At 34.5% G+C, this 19183-nt stretch overlaps 1 protein-coding gene across 10 annotated transcripts in view; it reads right to left on the reverse strand.

The window, feature by feature from the left end:
* FRMD4A (FERM domain containing 4A) overlaps nt 1-19183 on the reverse strand; it is a 743442-nt gene that overhangs the window by 115510 nt on the left and 608749 nt on the right. For 7 of the 10 annotated variants that reach the window (XM_056800843.1, XM_007503986.3, XM_007503982.3 and 4 more), the window contains 2 exons: nt 11161-11217; nt 9292-9314 (listed from right to left, as the gene is read on the reverse strand). The exons of 1 other annotated variant lie outside the window; for it this stretch is intronic. In XM_056800843.1, the coding sequence (XP_056656821.1) occupies nt 9292-9314; nt 11161-11217 (80 nt within the window). 2 more of the 10 variants (XM_056800845.1, XM_056800846.1) reach the window with 2 other exon arrangements.

The raw sequence follows: 19183 nt of genomic DNA on the forward strand, positions 1-19183 counted from the left end.
ACTTTTATTGTTTATATTATTTATGTCTCTAATTTGCTGTCTTTTCTGAGAAGTGTTTTCTGATTTCTGTTGCTCTCTGAATCCCATGGGAAATCACAGGAATAGCTTAAGACAGAAGGTAAAGTTTCCAATAACTGATCTAAAAAGGTTTCTTGCCAAATGTTTTTTGGAAAGGTAGCTAAATGCTCAAAGGGACAGGTAGCGGCAGGCAAATGTCAGTTTGAGTAGGGTCAGCAGAACTTAAAATATGTTCATTTTCTAAAGAAAATATCCTTTTAGGACAAAACTCAAAAAATCATGATTTAAAGTAGGAATAGAATACATTTATGTGGTCTTCCTAAAATGGGCTAAATTGGAACTAAATTTAAAAAGCTACAGTGATGCTACATAATTAGCTAATTTGAAAACACATAGAGGCTGTAAAATATTCAAACGTGTATTTTCTGGCCAGGTAACTCATTTGCCACTTACTTAGTTTTATTGAAGGCTAGATAATTATTAAGTGGACTAAAATTTCAAAAAGAGGAAAAAATCATTATTATTTTCACCAGCCCAGTGAGGTGATCATTGAACTAAAAGAACTCTTCCAGGACTATATAATTTCTATCTGCAAAGATCCTTAAAAAGGACAGATGTTTAGCCATCTGTTTTGGATGGCTATGGTAAGAATTACCCTTAACCAGAGCACTCTGTAGTGCTTATGAGAAAATCTTCACTTTTTTAGGTATATGGTGTCAGGTTAAGCAGTCATTCTGGATATTCCTCATGGCACATCATGGGAGCTTTCCAATATGTTTTCTAATGGTCATCCAAAATAAGGCAAAAGTGAAGATAAGGTGAAATTTTGATGGCTTCTCCAAAGCTATGATTTTAAGTTATTTTATGCCATGAATAAAGACCTACTCAGATCATTCTCATTAAAGAGGAGAAAAACAATTAGCCATTTTTATGAATGTCCTTTATTATATTTGCCTTGATCAAAGTGTGGTTACTGAGTCTTCTTTCCTAGGATGAATCTTAAAAGAAATGAAACCCAAATAGACTTATTTGATTCCCAAAGAGTTTTACTAAAAAAGTTGTTTAATGATCCCAAGCAAGAAAAAGTTGTGAAAGGCAGCAGCTGCCTCCATGGAATTAGGAAGAATCATCCAGATATTAGCTATATAGGTCTAGCTATATATATATATATATATATATATATATATATATAACACATACATGTATATGTATATTATATATATACATGTATGTGTATTATATATACATACATGTATATGTATAATATATTATATATATGTTATATTTAATATATATTATAGCTATTAGCTATATAGGTTAGAGGAAGTAATTTAATCTCCGATTGCCTCCACTGAACATTAAATTGCAAAATAGAAGCAGATCCATATTATTAAAAGGTATTTACTAATCAGGAAGACGGAATGTTTTTGAAATAACCAAAAATAAAATGATGAGAAATAGAAACAATTCACTTTATCAGCCTTGAGATTATAAGAATTTTTTTGTTCCTTCCTTTAGACTGGAGAGGTTTTTCACTTTTTGGTTTGCTAGTTTGTTTCATGAACCCCTTTGTCGTCTAATGAAGCCCAAGAACTCTCATAATTTGAATTCTAGTATCTTTGGGCTTCTCTTTCTGTGTTGTCTTCACCATTAGAATATGTAAGCACCTCAAGGACAGGGGCTGTTTTATCCACTTGTATCCCAGGCCCTTAGCTCAGTGCCTGGAACATGGTAAGCTGTTAGTAAATGCATTATTTATCTATCTAAAGATGTGAACTTAATGAGATGTACACTGATTTTATTGCAAAACTTTTGAGATATTTTAAGTGAAAAGCACAATTCTATTCAAACTATGAAATTATGAGAATATCTGCCAAATTAGTAATTTTGGTGTATTTAAACCATCCTTACACATTTAGAAGTATACACACTATTAACATACCCTAAAATAAGCCCTATGATAGAACTCTTCCCTCCATTCTAAGGATGTGAAACTCTGTTCTTACATAACCCAAAACTCTATACAAAGTAGCGAGCTCTACATCTAAACCAAGGATTTCTCTAGCAATTTAGGATGGTAACTTCCTTATTTAATATTTTGTTTCAAATTCTTGCAGATTCTGTTCCTCTGAAGAGGTCTTACTAGCATCTTAGGTTTCAGCTGTTCCTAAATTATCTTTGACTCTCAAGGTCTTTAAAAGTTATCTGCAAATTATAGAAACAATTTCCCCCACTCTGAGTTACAAAAAACAAGTAAGAATCAGATCAGTTCAGATTTTCCCCAAGCAACTTTCTTTGGGGTTGGGAATAGTTAGGGATATTTCACTTTTAAAGGATTCTTAGCCCCCCTCACCCCATCAGTTTCCAGTAAGCAAAAATAGAAATTTGAATGCTAATTGCTAATGACAAGTTATCTCATTTTCATGATAGAACTTCCATACATTGAATACCACTTGTGTGGCTATTCCTCCCAATCACCTCAGTGACTCTGAAAATCTACTGATTTTCTTTTTAACTCTAATCATTGTACTACTTTTTGAATCTCATAGGGCCAATCAAAAAAGAATTTTCTTAGTTTATTTTAGTAATCAAACAGAACAATAACTATTTGAAATTGACTGAACTTTGAGAGTGTAGAAAAAAGACTTCTAAGTTCTAAATGATGTCATATGAGAACAAGGTATACTGTGAGATAAAGATAAATTGCAATTGTTCTTTCAATATTGTCTGTTGGAGAGGCAGGAAAATAACTTGTATCTTCCTGCTTAAAATAATAATCTGTTTATATGTTTTTTGTTATGGGGAAGTATTTTAGAGGGAAACTAGTTCTTTGTCCTTATATTATTAATAACCAGACTATATTAAATTTATATACAAATTCTCTTTAAAAAGAATGGGAGATATTTTCTACATTTAAAAAGTACTAATTTGGCTCCATACCTCCATAGACTTCATCCATTTATCTTTCTAGGCTGGTGACAACATGGTCACAAGATACATTTAAGATAAAATATTAAAAGCTTTTCTTTTAACTGTTCTCCCAGAGGAACAAGGACTTAGTGTTTCTGGGTGTTAAGTAGACTTTTTTAGCCCAGATAAATGGCTCATGCCCCAGCTCTGAAATGGAGATGAAAATCAATTTCCCTTTGCTAATGAAGGCTACTGTTTGAGTAATATATCACATAGTTGAGATGTGCTGGTAAATGTTTAACAACCAGCTCTCTGAAAAATGCTTTCAAGTTTAATGTTTTATTAAATTTTTCTCCACTATCTTAAATCTAGACAATCAACAAACCAACAATGCCTAGTTTATAGTGTCCACCATTTCTAAGGTGTAAGTGACCAAAGTGAGATCCCTAGATCTTTTTCAGACAAAAGATTTTCAAGTCAAAATATCTTCTACTAACACTTGTAGAACTGATTTTTAAAAAATTTCAAAAGGAAAACTTCATATATATATTTCCTATGAAATTGTATTTCCTTAGGTTTTACCTAATGTTCTAGACTGTGGAAATACATTTTTAGAGCCTGAATCTGGCATCCAGTAGTTAATGATCCTCCCAATCTTGTTGTCATCTGCACATTTGATAAATATACCATTTATGCCTTTATTTAAGTAATGAGAAAAATGCTAAACAATCCTTTAGGGCAGAGTAAAATGACTTCCTAGAAATAATGCCATGCTTTTTTCTTTATAAATAGCAAGCAGTCCTTTACAAAAGAATTATACATAATTAACAAATTTAACAAGTTAAATAAAATGGGATTTTTGCCTACAGTGTCTTTTTTAAAGTTTTGATTCATTAAAGAAAGTAAAATAAAATAAGACAAAATCTTCAATATATTTATTTCTAAGGTCTTTGGAGAAATATAGTATGTATATATTGTTCATATATATGTCATTGATAGACTGAGTGATAAGTTTCTGACACTTTTACTATTCATCTAATGATTATAACTATAATATAGACTAGAGTCAATGAATACTTTTTCCCATATGCTGACATCTCAGTCACGGTTACATAAGGTCATCATTGTTCATCATTATGTTCATCATTGATGAAAATCATAACTTATATAGATTATACAGATTTTTACGGTTTACAAAGCACTTCCTAAGCATTAGCTCATTTGATATTTATTATAGTCCTATAAGGTAGGTATTATAAAAAATAAAAAGTGGGGATCCCCAATATGCAGATAACCAAACTGAGGAACAGAAAGGTTATATGTTTTCCCACATTCTTACAATTTCTAAGTTGGATTAGAAAATTAGCTTGTTTCATCAATTTCAGAAGTATCTACCTTACTGTGACCCCATTTTCTTGGCAAAGATAGTGGGATGGTGTGCCATTTTCTTCCGCAGCTCATTTTACAGATGAGGAAACAGAGGCAAACAGAGTTAAATGACTACTGCGAATACATATCTAAGTTCAACTCACAAAGATAAGTCTTCCTGAATCCAGGCCTAGCATTCCTCCCACTATGCCACCTAGTTGCCTAAAGAACTCTCCTAATTCAGAGAGTAGTGCTTTTTCACTACATCATCCTATGTCTAGTTTATCAAAGAACAACTAAGATTGGGAAGGGAAGGGATATCTAGGTAGCACACTGGATAGAGCACCAAGCATGGCATTCCGAGGACCTGGGTTCAAATATGACTTCAGAGATTTCACAGTTGTGTGACCCCCAGGCAAGTGACTTAATCCTAATTGCCTAAGACCTTACTGTTCTTTTCTTTTAGAATTGATACTAAGACAGAAGATAAGGGTTTAAAAAAAATGTGATAGCCAAGATACAATTTTTTGACTGCTGATGATCAGCAGTCATTAATTCTATCTGATAAACAAACAATTCATCTTCCTGAGTTCAAATCTGGCCTCAGACATTTGCTAACTGTGTGACTCTGGGCAAATCCCTTAACCCTGTTTGCCTTAGTTTCTCTCTCTCTCTCTCTCTCTCTCTCTCTCTCTCTCTCTCTCTCTCTCTCTCTCTGTGTGTGTGTGTGTGTGTGTGTGTGTAAGTATGCAGAAAAGAATATGCTACATGTGAGCAGAATCATTTTCTGGCAATAGGAATCCATAGTGCTGAGATCTTTAGGTATGGTGGACTGTGGTCACACATGTAAGTGGAGAACTGAAAGCAACAGGGATGAACTGCTATAGAAACAAATGCTCTCTCAGTGCCCTGTTTTCCCACCCGAGTTATGGCTCTGTCTCATATTTACTAAGAAGCCTTTGAAATTTTTCCTAAATAAGCAATCTAGTCCTAGAATCATATATGTAATGCCTCTGGTTGATAATTATCTCATGTAAACTCAGAGAGAGATATATTACTATGATGGATCTATTACCTCACCAACATATCCCTCCTCCAATAATTCACACTGTATACCATCCAAACCTTATGCTCTATTGCTATCCACAAAATATTAGATGATCTAAAGGAAAGTCCCCTACTATACTGGATGGTCCTTTTGGGGGAATTTATAGATCAGCATGGATGAGGATATATACACAGCAGGAAAACGTTTGGATCCTGGCACCATAAATCAGTAGGAGTGGAATGCATACTTCTTGTAATCTTCCATCATCCTTTTCTATAAGATTTTATAAACCAGTCAAAATGGTGATAATATTTAGTGATATTTGTTCTTTTGATCCATTTCCTAATTTTTGGTGTTAATAACCCATTTAGATAAACGCAATTGGTATTGCTTAAACTGCATTATCAGATCTTCTCACTTTTATTCTTATGTCTAGCTTGGTATTGATTTTGATATTTGTTCTAACAACAGAAAGAAGGTTTAGAAATGCTTTGCATTTTGGCAACCACTTATTTCTTTTGCATTAGAATATAAACAATTTCATTTTTTTCATGATTTCTTTTGGCATTCCCTTCCCTCAATTCCCTTTTTAAAGAAAGTATTATTAATATAAAGGTATCAAGTTTCTATGAAATTTATAAGCCTTTGACCTACTTGTTTCTCAGAACTGAAACATTTTTCAACATTTGTTCCATGTATTCCTCTATCATTCTATAACCAAACCTTCCCTGTCACCTCTTCATTGGATCCATTTATTATATTATAAGTTAACTTGGGGTGGGGCACTTATCAAGTTTTTCACAGAATTTCTCTACCGCTTCATTTTCTACAACAGATGCCATCATATAAACAACAATTAACACTGAGGACATAAATTTACTTTCTAGTACAGTGTAGAGTCTTTTCTAGTAAATTATCAATTCAAGTCAATAAATAGCACTATAGGTCTTGAAAGACTTGTATATATGTACATTATCCTGTGAGGCTATTTAATTTGATAACAAAATAGAAGGAAATCTTATAATTGGTAATAGCAAGAGGTTCCTATGAACCTTATTTATATAGCTAATAGATATTTTAGCTAGTTGTATTTTAAAGTAAGACATTGTATTGACAGGGCATATCCCTAAAAGAAAGTCACTGTTAAATACTGCAAGAAACAATTGCCTATTTTCATTAATTTTAGACTTATACAGGTGTCTTTTGCAGAGTAAATTCTTAGTTTAGATTCTAAACTGTAACTAACAGTGGAATCAACAGTAAAAAAAAATGTTCTTAATTCATAAAATATTAGAATTGCAAGGAATCTGGAAGATTAGCTAGTCAAATTTCCTAATTTTTCAAAAGGGAACTGAGGTTCAGGAGAGATTAAATGGGTTAAACCAGAGGTCACATAGCAAGTCAGTAGCAGAGATGAAATTAGAGCTTTAGTATCTTGAGCTGAGTATTGCTAAAATCAGGCAAACATTTCTGAAGTATGAATTAAGCACATGATGTTAACTTTAGGTGTTAGTGATGAATTCTGTATTTTGTTGAGGATAGTATGGTTTTATCTAGTTGGGAGATTAAAAAAGTTGGAATTTTGGATTCCTTCTCTGAAATTACAGCTTCAAGTCCTTAACATACAAGATATTTTTAAGAGTCCTAAAGGGTTTTAGGTAGGGAGTGAGGAGGGAGAAGGTAGAGGGGAGAGGAGTGCAATAATCCTGGACTTGGTATAGAAAGTATATTTATATGGGGATTTGCCTTCCAACCATGCTATGTGCTCAAAGCTACCAGCTTTCTTGATCAAGAGGTCTTCCTGTGTGACTCCCTCTCTCTCCTGACAGTCATTCCTCTTCCAGGCAGTGACAGGGACAAACAAACTGCTCAGCAGCACTCTGACAAATGAGGCCAAACCCGGAGACTGGATTTCTCTGTAACAACCCTGCTAGCATTCTGTGTACTCATTAGGCAGCAATAAATTATCACAAAGGCCAGACCCCTGCTTCCTTGACTCCAGAAGAGTCTACAGGCCACACAGATCCAAGTTCTACAAGGCAAGATTATGCATTCATAAAGCACATTCCAGCCTGTCAGGACATTTTTTTAAAAACAAAGTAATTTTAAAGAAACATTTCAGAGCTAGGAAAGGGGTAAAACAAGAACACCTTGATAAACCTAAGGTTAAGTGCCTTACAGATGGAAATTCACTAGGCCAATGGGTTCCAAATGGGCATCTCAAGGGATTCCTTGAAAAAGAGTAAAATCCTAATGGATATGCTGAGTTTGTGGCAGCCCCATCAACTCACACCTCCACCAAACCAAAGACATGAGAAACTAAGCAGAAAAGGCTCCATAATCTCAAAATATTTCCAATAGGTCAGGAATTTAAAGAGCTTCAGCAAAAGATCCTGAAAGCTTCCCCCTCTTTTAACTGTTCTGAGGGGACTTTAAAAGGGTCACAACTTTAGTCTTGAAGCTCTGACTGATCATATATGTATTTTAATGACTGATTGATAGGGTCTCAGAAAAAAAACATGAGCAGGGAGGGGAGAATGCAGTTCTGACCCCTATGAATCAGTCAACTCACAAGCACTCCAAGGCCTGAGAAACAACAAGGTTGTGGGAGTTCAAAGATACCACCAAGTGAAATGGTGCATGCTGTTTAGGCTATTTGGTTGCAGTGGAAATGATGAATGCCTGATTGGAGGAGGGGGAGGTCAGGGGATGATTTTTATGTAAAATTTTATTATGTTGGATTTCTGTACTCAAATTTTAAGCCTGGACACATTGTTGGTATGGGTGTAGAATAGATCATTCAGAAATTTTGTGGGTGGACTTTGGTTCTGAAGAAAGATCCCTATTAGAGGAATCAAGTACAACCTTTAGTAAGTAGTCCCATTAAGAACATTTACAACATAACCTCCAGCATAGGATGTAGTGATGTTGCTGAAAGATACTGCTAAGCAATTTCTTTTAGCCCCATTGACCCATGTGCAGTTTTTGGTGAAAATGGTTTTATTATTAAAATTTGTAGCCCTGCAGGTTTTCTGACATTAATAAACAAATTTTACTAAAGCATCCCATAACTATTCCAATTACGAATATCATTAACAGAGTCTTCAGAGTAATGACTGATATCAATTGCAAAAGAAGAGAGGAGAAAACCAAGGTATGTATTATTCCTTTTATCAATGAGGTCTCTATTTAGGGTGGCAATTCTTTTGAGACCTAGATTCATTTGTTAATAGAGAAGAAATTCATTATAAAATATAATAATTATAAATTATATGTTTATATTATAGTATATATAATTTGTGTATAAATTATATATAAATAAAATGAAAATAAAATTAATGGAGATAATAGTTGAGAAGGTCCAGATGACTTATAATCACATTTACTATAATATATTCATTATATTATATTATATTATTATATAATATATAATATATTATATTATACTATAATATATATATATATTCATTTTATTGTATTCACATTGTTTTCACTGAGAGAAAAATCTATCCTTTTAAATAAGGAAATGTTTATAGCTTTAAAAAAAAAAACTCAAACCCAGAAAACAAGGCTCTGGGATTATCTTCTCTTGTACTTGACATAAAATGTATTTTGCCATCTATTCTCATGCTAAATAAAAATGTATTGGATCTGTCATGTGGTATAGAACTGAATGACTCAAATCAGAGCACTGGGTAGAATTTAGAATGTTATGATTTGAACAGCAACAAATGATGGCTCACAATAAAAGTATATAATACTCATTACTCAACAGAAATGACAAGATCATGTGTTTTCATTGAAAATTTATGGTTGCCAAAGCACCATCCTAAATAGGAATAATAATACTGCTATTGTATTATGATCAGGAGAAAGGTTGAATATGCCTGTGTAGGAGCAATGGCATACAAAGAAAGAAGGAAGGATAGGAGTTTTTGCAGACTCACCTGGAAAAATCTCCCTTTGCCTCCTGAAAAAAATAAAATATAAGTATCAGTGTGACAACTGCATTGCTAGCTTCAGAACTCACTCTTTTTCTAGGTTTCTGGTTTTTCCTTCAAACTAACTCAATTTGGAATTAAGTATTTATAAAAAGATAATTTACTCCATGATTCTATCAAGGTATACTCATAATCAAGGACAAAGCATGGTTGTGTATTACTATAGCCTCATCTACTAGAAAGGCAGAGGGAGGTAGATTTTTCTTGTGCATAGGAATTTGGAGCCCCAGAGGTGATGTAGAAATGTTGTCCTGGCTAAATTTTATATCAATATGGTTGGCCCTGGGAAAGGAGGATGGGAAGGACTGATAGATTGCTTGAAGAGCAAATTGGCTCTGTTTGGGGCTTCCGGGTTGATCAGTAGTGGAATTGAGCCTATGTTCTTGCACTTATAACCTGGACTCAGTCTTTAGCAACAAGAGCAAAAGAATCATAAACAAAGGACAGAAGGGGCTGGCTGCTTGCCATTTGGAAAGGATACACAACATTGACCTACTCAAAGTCATACGTGGGAGAAAATAATAAGAGAATGTGTAACTTCACTCCATTTCTGTTCCAGACCTATTCTGAGGGTCAGCTCTGGTTCAGGGTAGCCCTGATGGATCTGGTTTCATTTGGATTATTCCTAGATTAATGGTTGCTAGGGAAATCGGGCCAGGACTAACTCAAGGATTCATTTATGTTCAGGAGGTTAACCACATTAATTCTGTTTATCTCACACCAGTCAAGACTCCTGATCCTACTCCATATAGGATCCAAACTGTGTAGCTTCATCACTATTTACCTAAATTTCCTTACAGGACGAAAGTGTGGGCCAGGACCGGATCCTTCTTTGTAGATGAGCAATAGTTACACCTCCCTTTGTACCTTGACAATATACATTATATTCTGCTTTCTACCACATTCTGCTTTGTACCTGTCCTATCTTCCTTATTAGACTATAAGCTTCTTGCAAGCACCACCTCTAATTCATCTTTGCAGTTTCTTCTAGTTTTAAGGTGTTCTAGACATACTTTAGAAACTTGATCAATATTTATGATTTAAATAAATGAATAAATTTGTTTTACTATGCTTTTCCATAGTTACATCTAATGTTCATTATTACACTGTTTTCTCTTTTGCCATATGTTAAAGGTCTCTCTTCCTTGTCTTTCTAGAATGGGTAAGATAATTTTTATTAGTTGTTTAATGGAATAAATCCATAGTAAAATGACTAAGTAATACAAACATTATCAATTTTTACTGACTCAGATTATACAAAAATTTTCCTTAATAAAGATCTGATCTCTAGGACTGGGTGAATAGGGTTTAATTAATTTACTGGAAGTTCTGATGGATTTCATGTGCCTAATATCCCTTCCCTGAATTTGGCTTTAAGCAGTTAAGGAAACAATTAATCAATGGTTGCAGTAACAGCATTCTGGCCATGCTTGCATGTGTATTTGCTAATTATTTAAGTGATTTACTATTTTTCCCCTCCTTAATGCTTTGGCAGCAGATTATTTTTAGTTTGGGTTTTCATGAAACTGCCTGTTTGGGATACCTAAGAGCTGGTAGATAATTATGGCAATGTGATTTTAATTAATATACTATAAATTTCCTGATTTCCTTCTGTGCGCATGTGTGCGTGTGTGTGTTTGCATGCCTTATGACTCAGAAAATCACTTCAGTAAAGGAGAAGGCAGTCAGACCCCTACCATTAAATCCTTCTTTGAGGTACAATTCACCAATAAGTCTATCAGGTTCTTAATCACAACATCTGACCATTTAACACACATAGTCCTAAAATATAGAAAGGAAAAAGTTATTTCTTACCTGCAAAATATAGGAAGCTAATTCAAATACCACTTCACTATCAACCTCAATAAGTTCCTACAAAGAAAGAAAAATAGAAAAAGAAGACAAAGTTGGGTTATTTTCTACTGTAAAAGTTCCTCTACAACCTCCAATACCTTCACAACATATCTATTTTATGAGGCAATCTTAAATTAACTGTTTTAACAACTAAAAATTTTTTTTTAAAAACCTATAAACTGATGTGGAATGATGATACTTAGACTGAGAACCTAAAGAGAAAAAACTATGAAGAAATTGCATTTGGGAAGAGCAGTTTGACTGAACCAAATATACATTAAAGGGATCCATGTTGGAGGAAACAATTTTGATTGAATTCATCTATCAATTTACAAAGAGAAAATATTTATTTAGGAAAAATAATAGTGGATCTCAACATTACTGGAGTGATAAAGGGCGATAAAAGAATGTCTACCCTTTGATCCAGCCATAGCACTGCTGGGTTTGTACCCCAAAGAGATAATGGACAAAAAGACTTGTACAAAAATATTCATAGCTGCGCTCTTTGTGGTGGCCAAAAATTGGAAAATGAGGGGATGCCCATCAATTGGGGAATGGCTGAATAAATTGTGGTATATGTTGGTGATGGAATACTATTGTGCTCAAAGGAATAATAAAGTGGAGGATTTCCATGTGAACTGGAACAACCTCCAGGAAGTGATGCAGAGCGAGAGGAGCAGAACCAGGAGAACATTGTACACAGAGACAAACACACTGTGGTATAATCGAATATAATGGACTTCTCCATTAGTGGTGGTGTAATGTCCCTGCACAATCTGCAGGGATCAAGGAGAAAAAAACACTATCCAAAAGCAGAGGACAAACTGAGGGAATAGAAACACCGAGGAAAAGCAACTGCCTGACTACAATGGCTGAGGGGACATGACAGAGGAAAGACTCGGAGCGAACACTCTGATGCAAATACTAACAACATGGCAATGGGTTCAAGTCAAGAGCACATATGATACCAGTGGAATCACGCCACAGGGGGTGGGAGGGAGGAAAAGAAAATGATCTTTGTCTTTAATGAAAAATGCATGGAAATGAACAAATAAAATACTATAAAATTAAAAAAAAAAAACATTACTGGAGTGATGTCATGCCTTGTGCGGGAATTGGATTTAAGGGAGCCAGAGTTGCACAAAATTGTCAGCCTCCCTCTTTCTACCAGTGTCATCAAAATCCAGTAGGGAAAGACAGAAGTCAAGAAGCCTGATGATGGCCCAGCATGCAGAGGATAACCTTGGTGTCTTCGATGTATGACCAAGCTCTATGCACTCTACCACTCCTGCTTCAACTGCCTTCATGGCCATTAGAACATATTGTTCTCATTTGCCCATTCCACCAGGGAAAGTTTTCACATGTGTGCAGTAGACACCTCTCTAACTCACTGATGGGTTCAAGGCCTGTTGGCTATCCTGGCTGGACCTGGTTTAGCCAATCTGCTGAGATGGTTTACCAAGATATGGCCATTGAGCTTACTACAGTTTCTCAGAGCCACGGGTGAGACTTGAGTGTCAGGTGAACACCAGAGGTGGATGAACATCTCTAAAAAAGGCTCAGCAAGCCTTCCTACACCACTATACTCCTCCTTGAAGATCCATATACCTCAAAGTGATCCATGTTGGAAGAGACATAATTTCAAAGCACTGATCTATCAATTTACAAATTTACACATTTACAAAGAGAAGATATATGTTTAGAAAAAAATAATTGATTGGAGAACTGCTAAAAATACAGGGACTGTTGATAACTATTGAACAAAATGCCTTTGAATCTTTGAAAATATTTTAATAATATGTAAATATAAGCCCCTCTAAAAGTATATGTCTTATAAACAATTAAGTAAAACACTTAAAAGGCAATAACTATTCCCAATTTATTGTTCTTTAGTCGCTTCAATTAATTACATAATTAATTATGATGTCATGATACCAGGTGGGGTTTTCTTGGCAAGGGTTGGGTTGCCACTTCCTTCATTTCATAGATGATGAAACTGAGGCAACCAAGGTTAAGTGACTTGCACAAGGTCACAAAGCTGCAAAGTGTCTCAAGTTGGATTGGAACTCATGAAGATTATTCTTCCCAATTCTAAGCCCAATGTATCACATAACTACCCAATTATGTACAATACTTCATGACAATCTCTATGTTTTTAATTGATTATTTAAAAAAAATAAGATGTGTGCTTTAATGTTAATAACTTGGTAAAATTTCATCCACTGTATTTGAACTGTTTTATTGCTTAACACTTTTCCTTTATACCCTTGTAGAGATGGTATATATTAATGTTTTACCAATGATTTTTTCACACCACATCAATTAATATATCTATATATTAATTTTTCATAAATATCATTCCTTTTAGCTTCATAATAATCTGTTATGTTAATATTTTTAGCCATTCCTAAATCATGGGTCTAGTGTGTTTCCAGATTCATCTTACAAACAGTATTATTATTACATATATATTTTTTATTTTTGGGCAATCTCTTTCACTAATCTCTTTGGGATACAAACTCAGTAATGAAATATGAAAAATTTAAATTTTTTCTTGCATGATTACAAATTCCTTACACAAGTTGGCCAGTTCATAAACCCATCAACATTGAATCTGTAAATCCATTTTCTCAAGGTCACACTAAGATTGTTCCCCACCCACCCCCAATATTTTATAGTCTTTGCCATTTATCTTTTTTTTGGTGGGGAGGTTAAGTAACATATTGGAGTTGTTCTTATTTGCATTTCTCTTAGAGATTATGAACTTTGTCATAGAGTTGCTGACAGCTCATGCTTCTTTTGAAAATTTTATTCATACCCTTTAACCACTTATTGTGGGATGAGTCTTCACCTTATAGATGTGTATCAATTCTCAAAAGATTTTGTACATCAGACTTTATTCAGAGATGTTAAATGATTTTTATATCTACATCCTTTTTCTTCTTCTAATTGCTTCCAATTATTCCAATTATTCTAATTCTTATTCTAATCACTTTATGTGATTGAAATTATATACTTGGTTTTTTATATCTTCTATCCCTTGCTTTATTAGTGATTCTTCCTATATGCATAAATGTTAGAGATGAAGGACCTCAGCATCTATGGGAAATACTCCTCTTAGATTTGTATTCTAAACTAGACATTCTCTATGACAATAGCAAACAGTTTTGGTGAATAGTCTCCCTAGTTTTATGTCTCACTTGACACTAACAATCAAAGGGATGTTGAAAAAAGATACCTTTGTTATTATGCCCTTTAAGAACTTTATGATTTTAGTGTATAAATGGAAATCAACTTATTAGGGAAGATTCCTTAAAGTAGCATTTTACTCTAACAAATAAAATGGGTTTTTAAAAATTGTCAGCCAAAAGGATCTTGTATTCTCTTCATCTTTCAATTTGTTATGAAATCGTAAAGATGTGCTTAGTCGTGGAATATCTTTTGAAAAGGACTATTCTTTTCTTATTAAGAATTGCTTTTAATGTACCCAAACTTCTCTGGAAACACCAACAGTGTTCAGTGGCCCTATAGCTATGAATCATATTCTCACCATTTCTGAAGAATTAAAATACTAGGTCATCCAAGGGGCACTGAAGAGATGCATAATGGGAAGGTACAGGCTGAAGCATATTAAAGAAATCAAAGTGAAAAGAGAGGTAAGCTGGTAATGTAACAAGAGAAAGGAATAATAGAAATACAGCTTGTATGTTCCATTGTTACCCACTTAATGTCATCTCTTAAAGATGGTTTATTTGTTCTGCCTATTAAAATTAAAAGCAATTCTTAATAAGAAAAGAATAGTCCTATGGAGGAATTCTAGGGAGATATGGAGAAGAACTATAAAGAATGACAAGTGAATGCATTGCAATCTGAACTGCTGGATAGAATATACATATAGATAAGATCACATATTCACTGAAATATCAAAGGGTTTCATGGCAATTTGGTGGTATAGCATAAAAGTTGTACATCACCTTGGGTACCATTGTCTTTTTCATAATATTGGCAAGGCCTACACATGAACACTAAACATATTTTTTATTTAGGTTTTCTGTTGTGAAAATTTATTTTATAATTTTTAAATATAATTCTCTATATATCTGTATAAGTCAATTTCCATGCATTTGATTCTTATTTAAAATAGTATTCTCTTCATAGTTATTTTTCTTATTGGTCTTTTTAATACTAGTAATATAAAGAAATGTTGATGACATCTAAAATGAAAACCTTGTCTCACACTTTACTAAGAAATTTTAGGCAAAATGCAGTGTTTCCTTTTTTGCCTCTTCTCTAAACTTCACAACCACTTGACATCATTCTCTCCTCCAAACCCCCTACCACTTTCTCCTTTACTATATTCTCTGATGGAGAAATTGTTCTCTTCCCAAAGAAAGTCAATCCTCAATGTGCCATCCCCTCCACTCTCATCTACATTATTGCCCCCACAATTACCTCCCCTTCTCTCTTAATTTTCAAATTTCTTTCTATCTTATCATTTTTTATCTACTGCCTAGAAACATGTCCAAATCTAACATCCTTTAATAAATCCCTCACTAGATTCTCAAGATAGTATCCTATATTTCCTCCTCTCCTTTTCTCAGTCAAATTCCTAGAAAAATACTTTAATATTTCTTGTCTCTATGTATAGTATAATAGTATACTAAAAAGTCTAAAGAGTCAGAGGATCTGGTTCTAATTTTGTCTTTTAGAGTCTCAGTTTTTTTCATTTATAAAATGAGGCTTTGTCCTTTAATAATCCTTTCAGCTCTAGAGCCTTACCTCATCACTCAAATGAAAACTAGGGATTTCTATTTTATCAAACCTAATGCAAGTTTCCTCAGATCTCCTTTTTTTTTCCTGATATTTTTGCATTATTGGACACTGGACTATCAGTTTCTCCTAGAAATCTTCTTCCATCAGAGTTTTCAGGAGACTTTCATTTCCTGTTTGGCCATTCCTTCTTTGTTTCCTTTGACACATCTATATCTGTATCCTTGTTTCTAACTTGTTTCTATCAGTCTACAGGGGTTCAATTCTTGTCTCTATGTAAATGACTGCCAGATCTGTATCTCAGTTTCATTTCTTTTTTGACCTCTAGTCCTGAATCACAGGACTTGGATACATTGAACTGAATGCCCAATAGCCATCTCAATTATTTCCCCCCAAAACTTTTCTTTCTTCTTAAACACTCTCTCTTTTTTTGTTATTGTTGTTGTTGATGATCTTACCATTCTTACAGTCACATCCAGTTTTGCATGCTTGTTATTATTTTATTCTACTCAGTCATCCTAACAATATTGCCAAATTTTGTCTCTGCCTCCACAACATCTATTTCATCTAATCTGACTTACCCTTTTCCCTCCACTGCTACTTTAGTTCAGGCTCTCATCATGTCTCATCTGAACTATTGCAATGGTCTCTTAATTGGTCTCAGGGTCTCACTTCTTTTTCCACTATGATACGTCCTCTACATTGCTGCCAAAGTACTTCTAAACTGCAAGTCAGACCATGTCATTTTATTACTCAATAAACTCCAGTGGTTCCCTCTCAGTTCCAGGATCAAATACAAACTCCTTTATTTGGCTTACAAAAGTCTTGACAGCCTGGTCCCTATTCAGAATGAAGGGGTGGAGTAACAAAAGTCTGGAAAAGCCAACCTTATTACACATCTTATCTGCAGATAGGAGTGATTTGACTCCACTTTGCTCATAGTTGGGATTTATACTAATTGTTTCCCTATTGTTAAAATATCCTTGTAATATAACCAGTAATCCCATGGTAATCTGACCTAGAATGGCAGGGTGGTCCCAGCAGCCTAGATTTAGAGCTGATAGGGAGCTCAGAGGTCTTCTAATCTAATCCCCTCATTCTCTAGTGATAAAGGGTCAGATTCTATCTAATGTTATTTTATATCCTTTCTAAGACCTTTAAACCTGGGATCAAAAACTAGATGACACTGAGTCAATGTTGTAATCTTTAGTTGTTAACTTTCATTTAAAAATTACTAAATAGCCAACATAGTAAGACTTCATTTTGCATGATCAATACATTTTAAGACCCTTCATGTTAGTTGAAAATTGTTCATAATAGTGAAGCCCATTATTTAATAAATATTTCTTATACAAACATACCTAGGCACTTTATGACTTTTCTTAGACTGAGCAGAGCTAACAGAATTACTACTCTTGTACTTTGAGACTATGATCAATAATTAAATAGCATTAATGAAACAAAGAGAAGCATGCTCTTCTCTCTTGTTTCAGATTTGTTTCGGACTTGTTACAACTGAGAACTCTGGACAAATACTGATGCAGGAGCTAAACTTTGTTGCAAAACAATGTAATGCCTCACAATGATACTTCTAAGAGTGGGAAGGAGCATGACTGGGTGAATTGCAGTGAGCCTTTATGGTGCTTATGAAAATGGCATGGATTTAGTGCATAATTTCAAAATTTTACTTTATGTGTTTTTCTGCCTTAATTTTTTTCAACTGCCATTCTAGGATTATCTGAATTCACATTTGTTGAGTATGCATAAAACAGGGTCTTACCATATAATGCTTTCTCTAGGAATTTGATCTCTCATTCAAAATGAGTAATGAAACTTAGGAATAGATATTGGACCTCAATTTCCTTTGTTCGGGAACCTCCCAGGTGATCTAGCAGCCTGAAGTTTAGGCAGAAGATGATGACTTCTCTGTCATACAGAGATAGTCCTAGAAGAGGTGTGAAACTCCAGAGTTCCCTGAGCCTTAGAGAACTTCCCTCTCCAGAAGCAAATTATAATATAATTGGGAAGGTTTCACAAAATAAATTAATGCAAAATAATTTATGTAACTCTAATTTGTGATTTGCCAAGTCAATATTCCTATTCCTATGTAAATTTGACACCATAGGCTTAGAGCATTGAGGTGACTTGTCCAGAGGCCCAGAGGCAATATGGGTCAAAGATGGAACTAGAACCAAGCTCTTCCTGGCTTCAAGAGAGGATCTCTATCCATTACTCTGTATTGCTTCAATGCTTTCATTTGCATGGTGCTTTGAGGTTTACAGAAATATTTCCCTTATAAGAAGCTGCTAAGAGGCAATGCACAAGGCTTATTATCCCTAATACATAGGTAATGAACTAAAGCTCAGAAAAATTAAGTGACTTGCCTACATGGCACAGAATTGACTCAAATCTGGGTCTTTGGCTCCTGGGTCCAATGCTCTGTAATCAGTGCTTTGACTATATATTGATGAAAATGGAATATATAAGCCCTAAGTTTAGGAAATTCTTGTTTGCACATTTCTATTAATTTAATTAGAATGATGGTCAGTAGCATAAGTTGGCAGATTAAAAATGTTCCAAGCGATTTTGATTAAATAGATGCTTGTTGCTTGGTAGTTTCAGTCATGTCTGACTCCTTATGACTCTATTTTGGGTTTTCTTGGCAAAAATACTGGAATGGTTTGCCATTTGCTTCTTCAGGTCAGTGCTTTCCAAGGGTCACAGAGGTACCAAGTGTTTGAGGCAAGATTTGAACTCAGGTATCCCTGACTCCAGGCCAGGGGTCCTATCCATTAAGCTACCCAGTTGTCCCTAAAAAGAGGCCTAGTGCATGTTATGAGAAGGTCAATAGCCATGTTCAAGAACAATGGATAGTGTTCCTTCCTCATCAGACCATGTCTGAATTATAGTACTGAGTGCAATTTTAATGAGGACACTGAAAAGCAAAAGTACATTTAGAGAAGTTGATCAAAATGAGAAGGGCTTTGGAAACCAAGCCAAGCAAGATTTGGTTGAAGGACCTGAGTATGTTTAGCCTGAGGAAGAAAAGGCAGAATATGATTCCTAACTTCCATGCTCTGAAGGACCATGGAATAGAAAGTGGACTTCCCTAAAGGGAAGGATGAGGAGCCCAGCAATGGGTGGCAACTTATTTGGAGGAAGATTTGGGCTTGATGTAAGGAAAAATTTCCTAATAGAAAGAGCTATTCCAAAA

This window comes from Monodelphis domestica, chromosome 5 (assembly GCF_027887165.1).
Source record: "Monodelphis domestica isolate mMonDom1 chromosome 5, mMonDom1.pri, whole genome shotgun sequence".
Lineage (NCBI taxonomy): Eukaryota > Metazoa > Chordata > Mammalia > Didelphimorphia > Didelphidae > Monodelphis > Monodelphis domestica.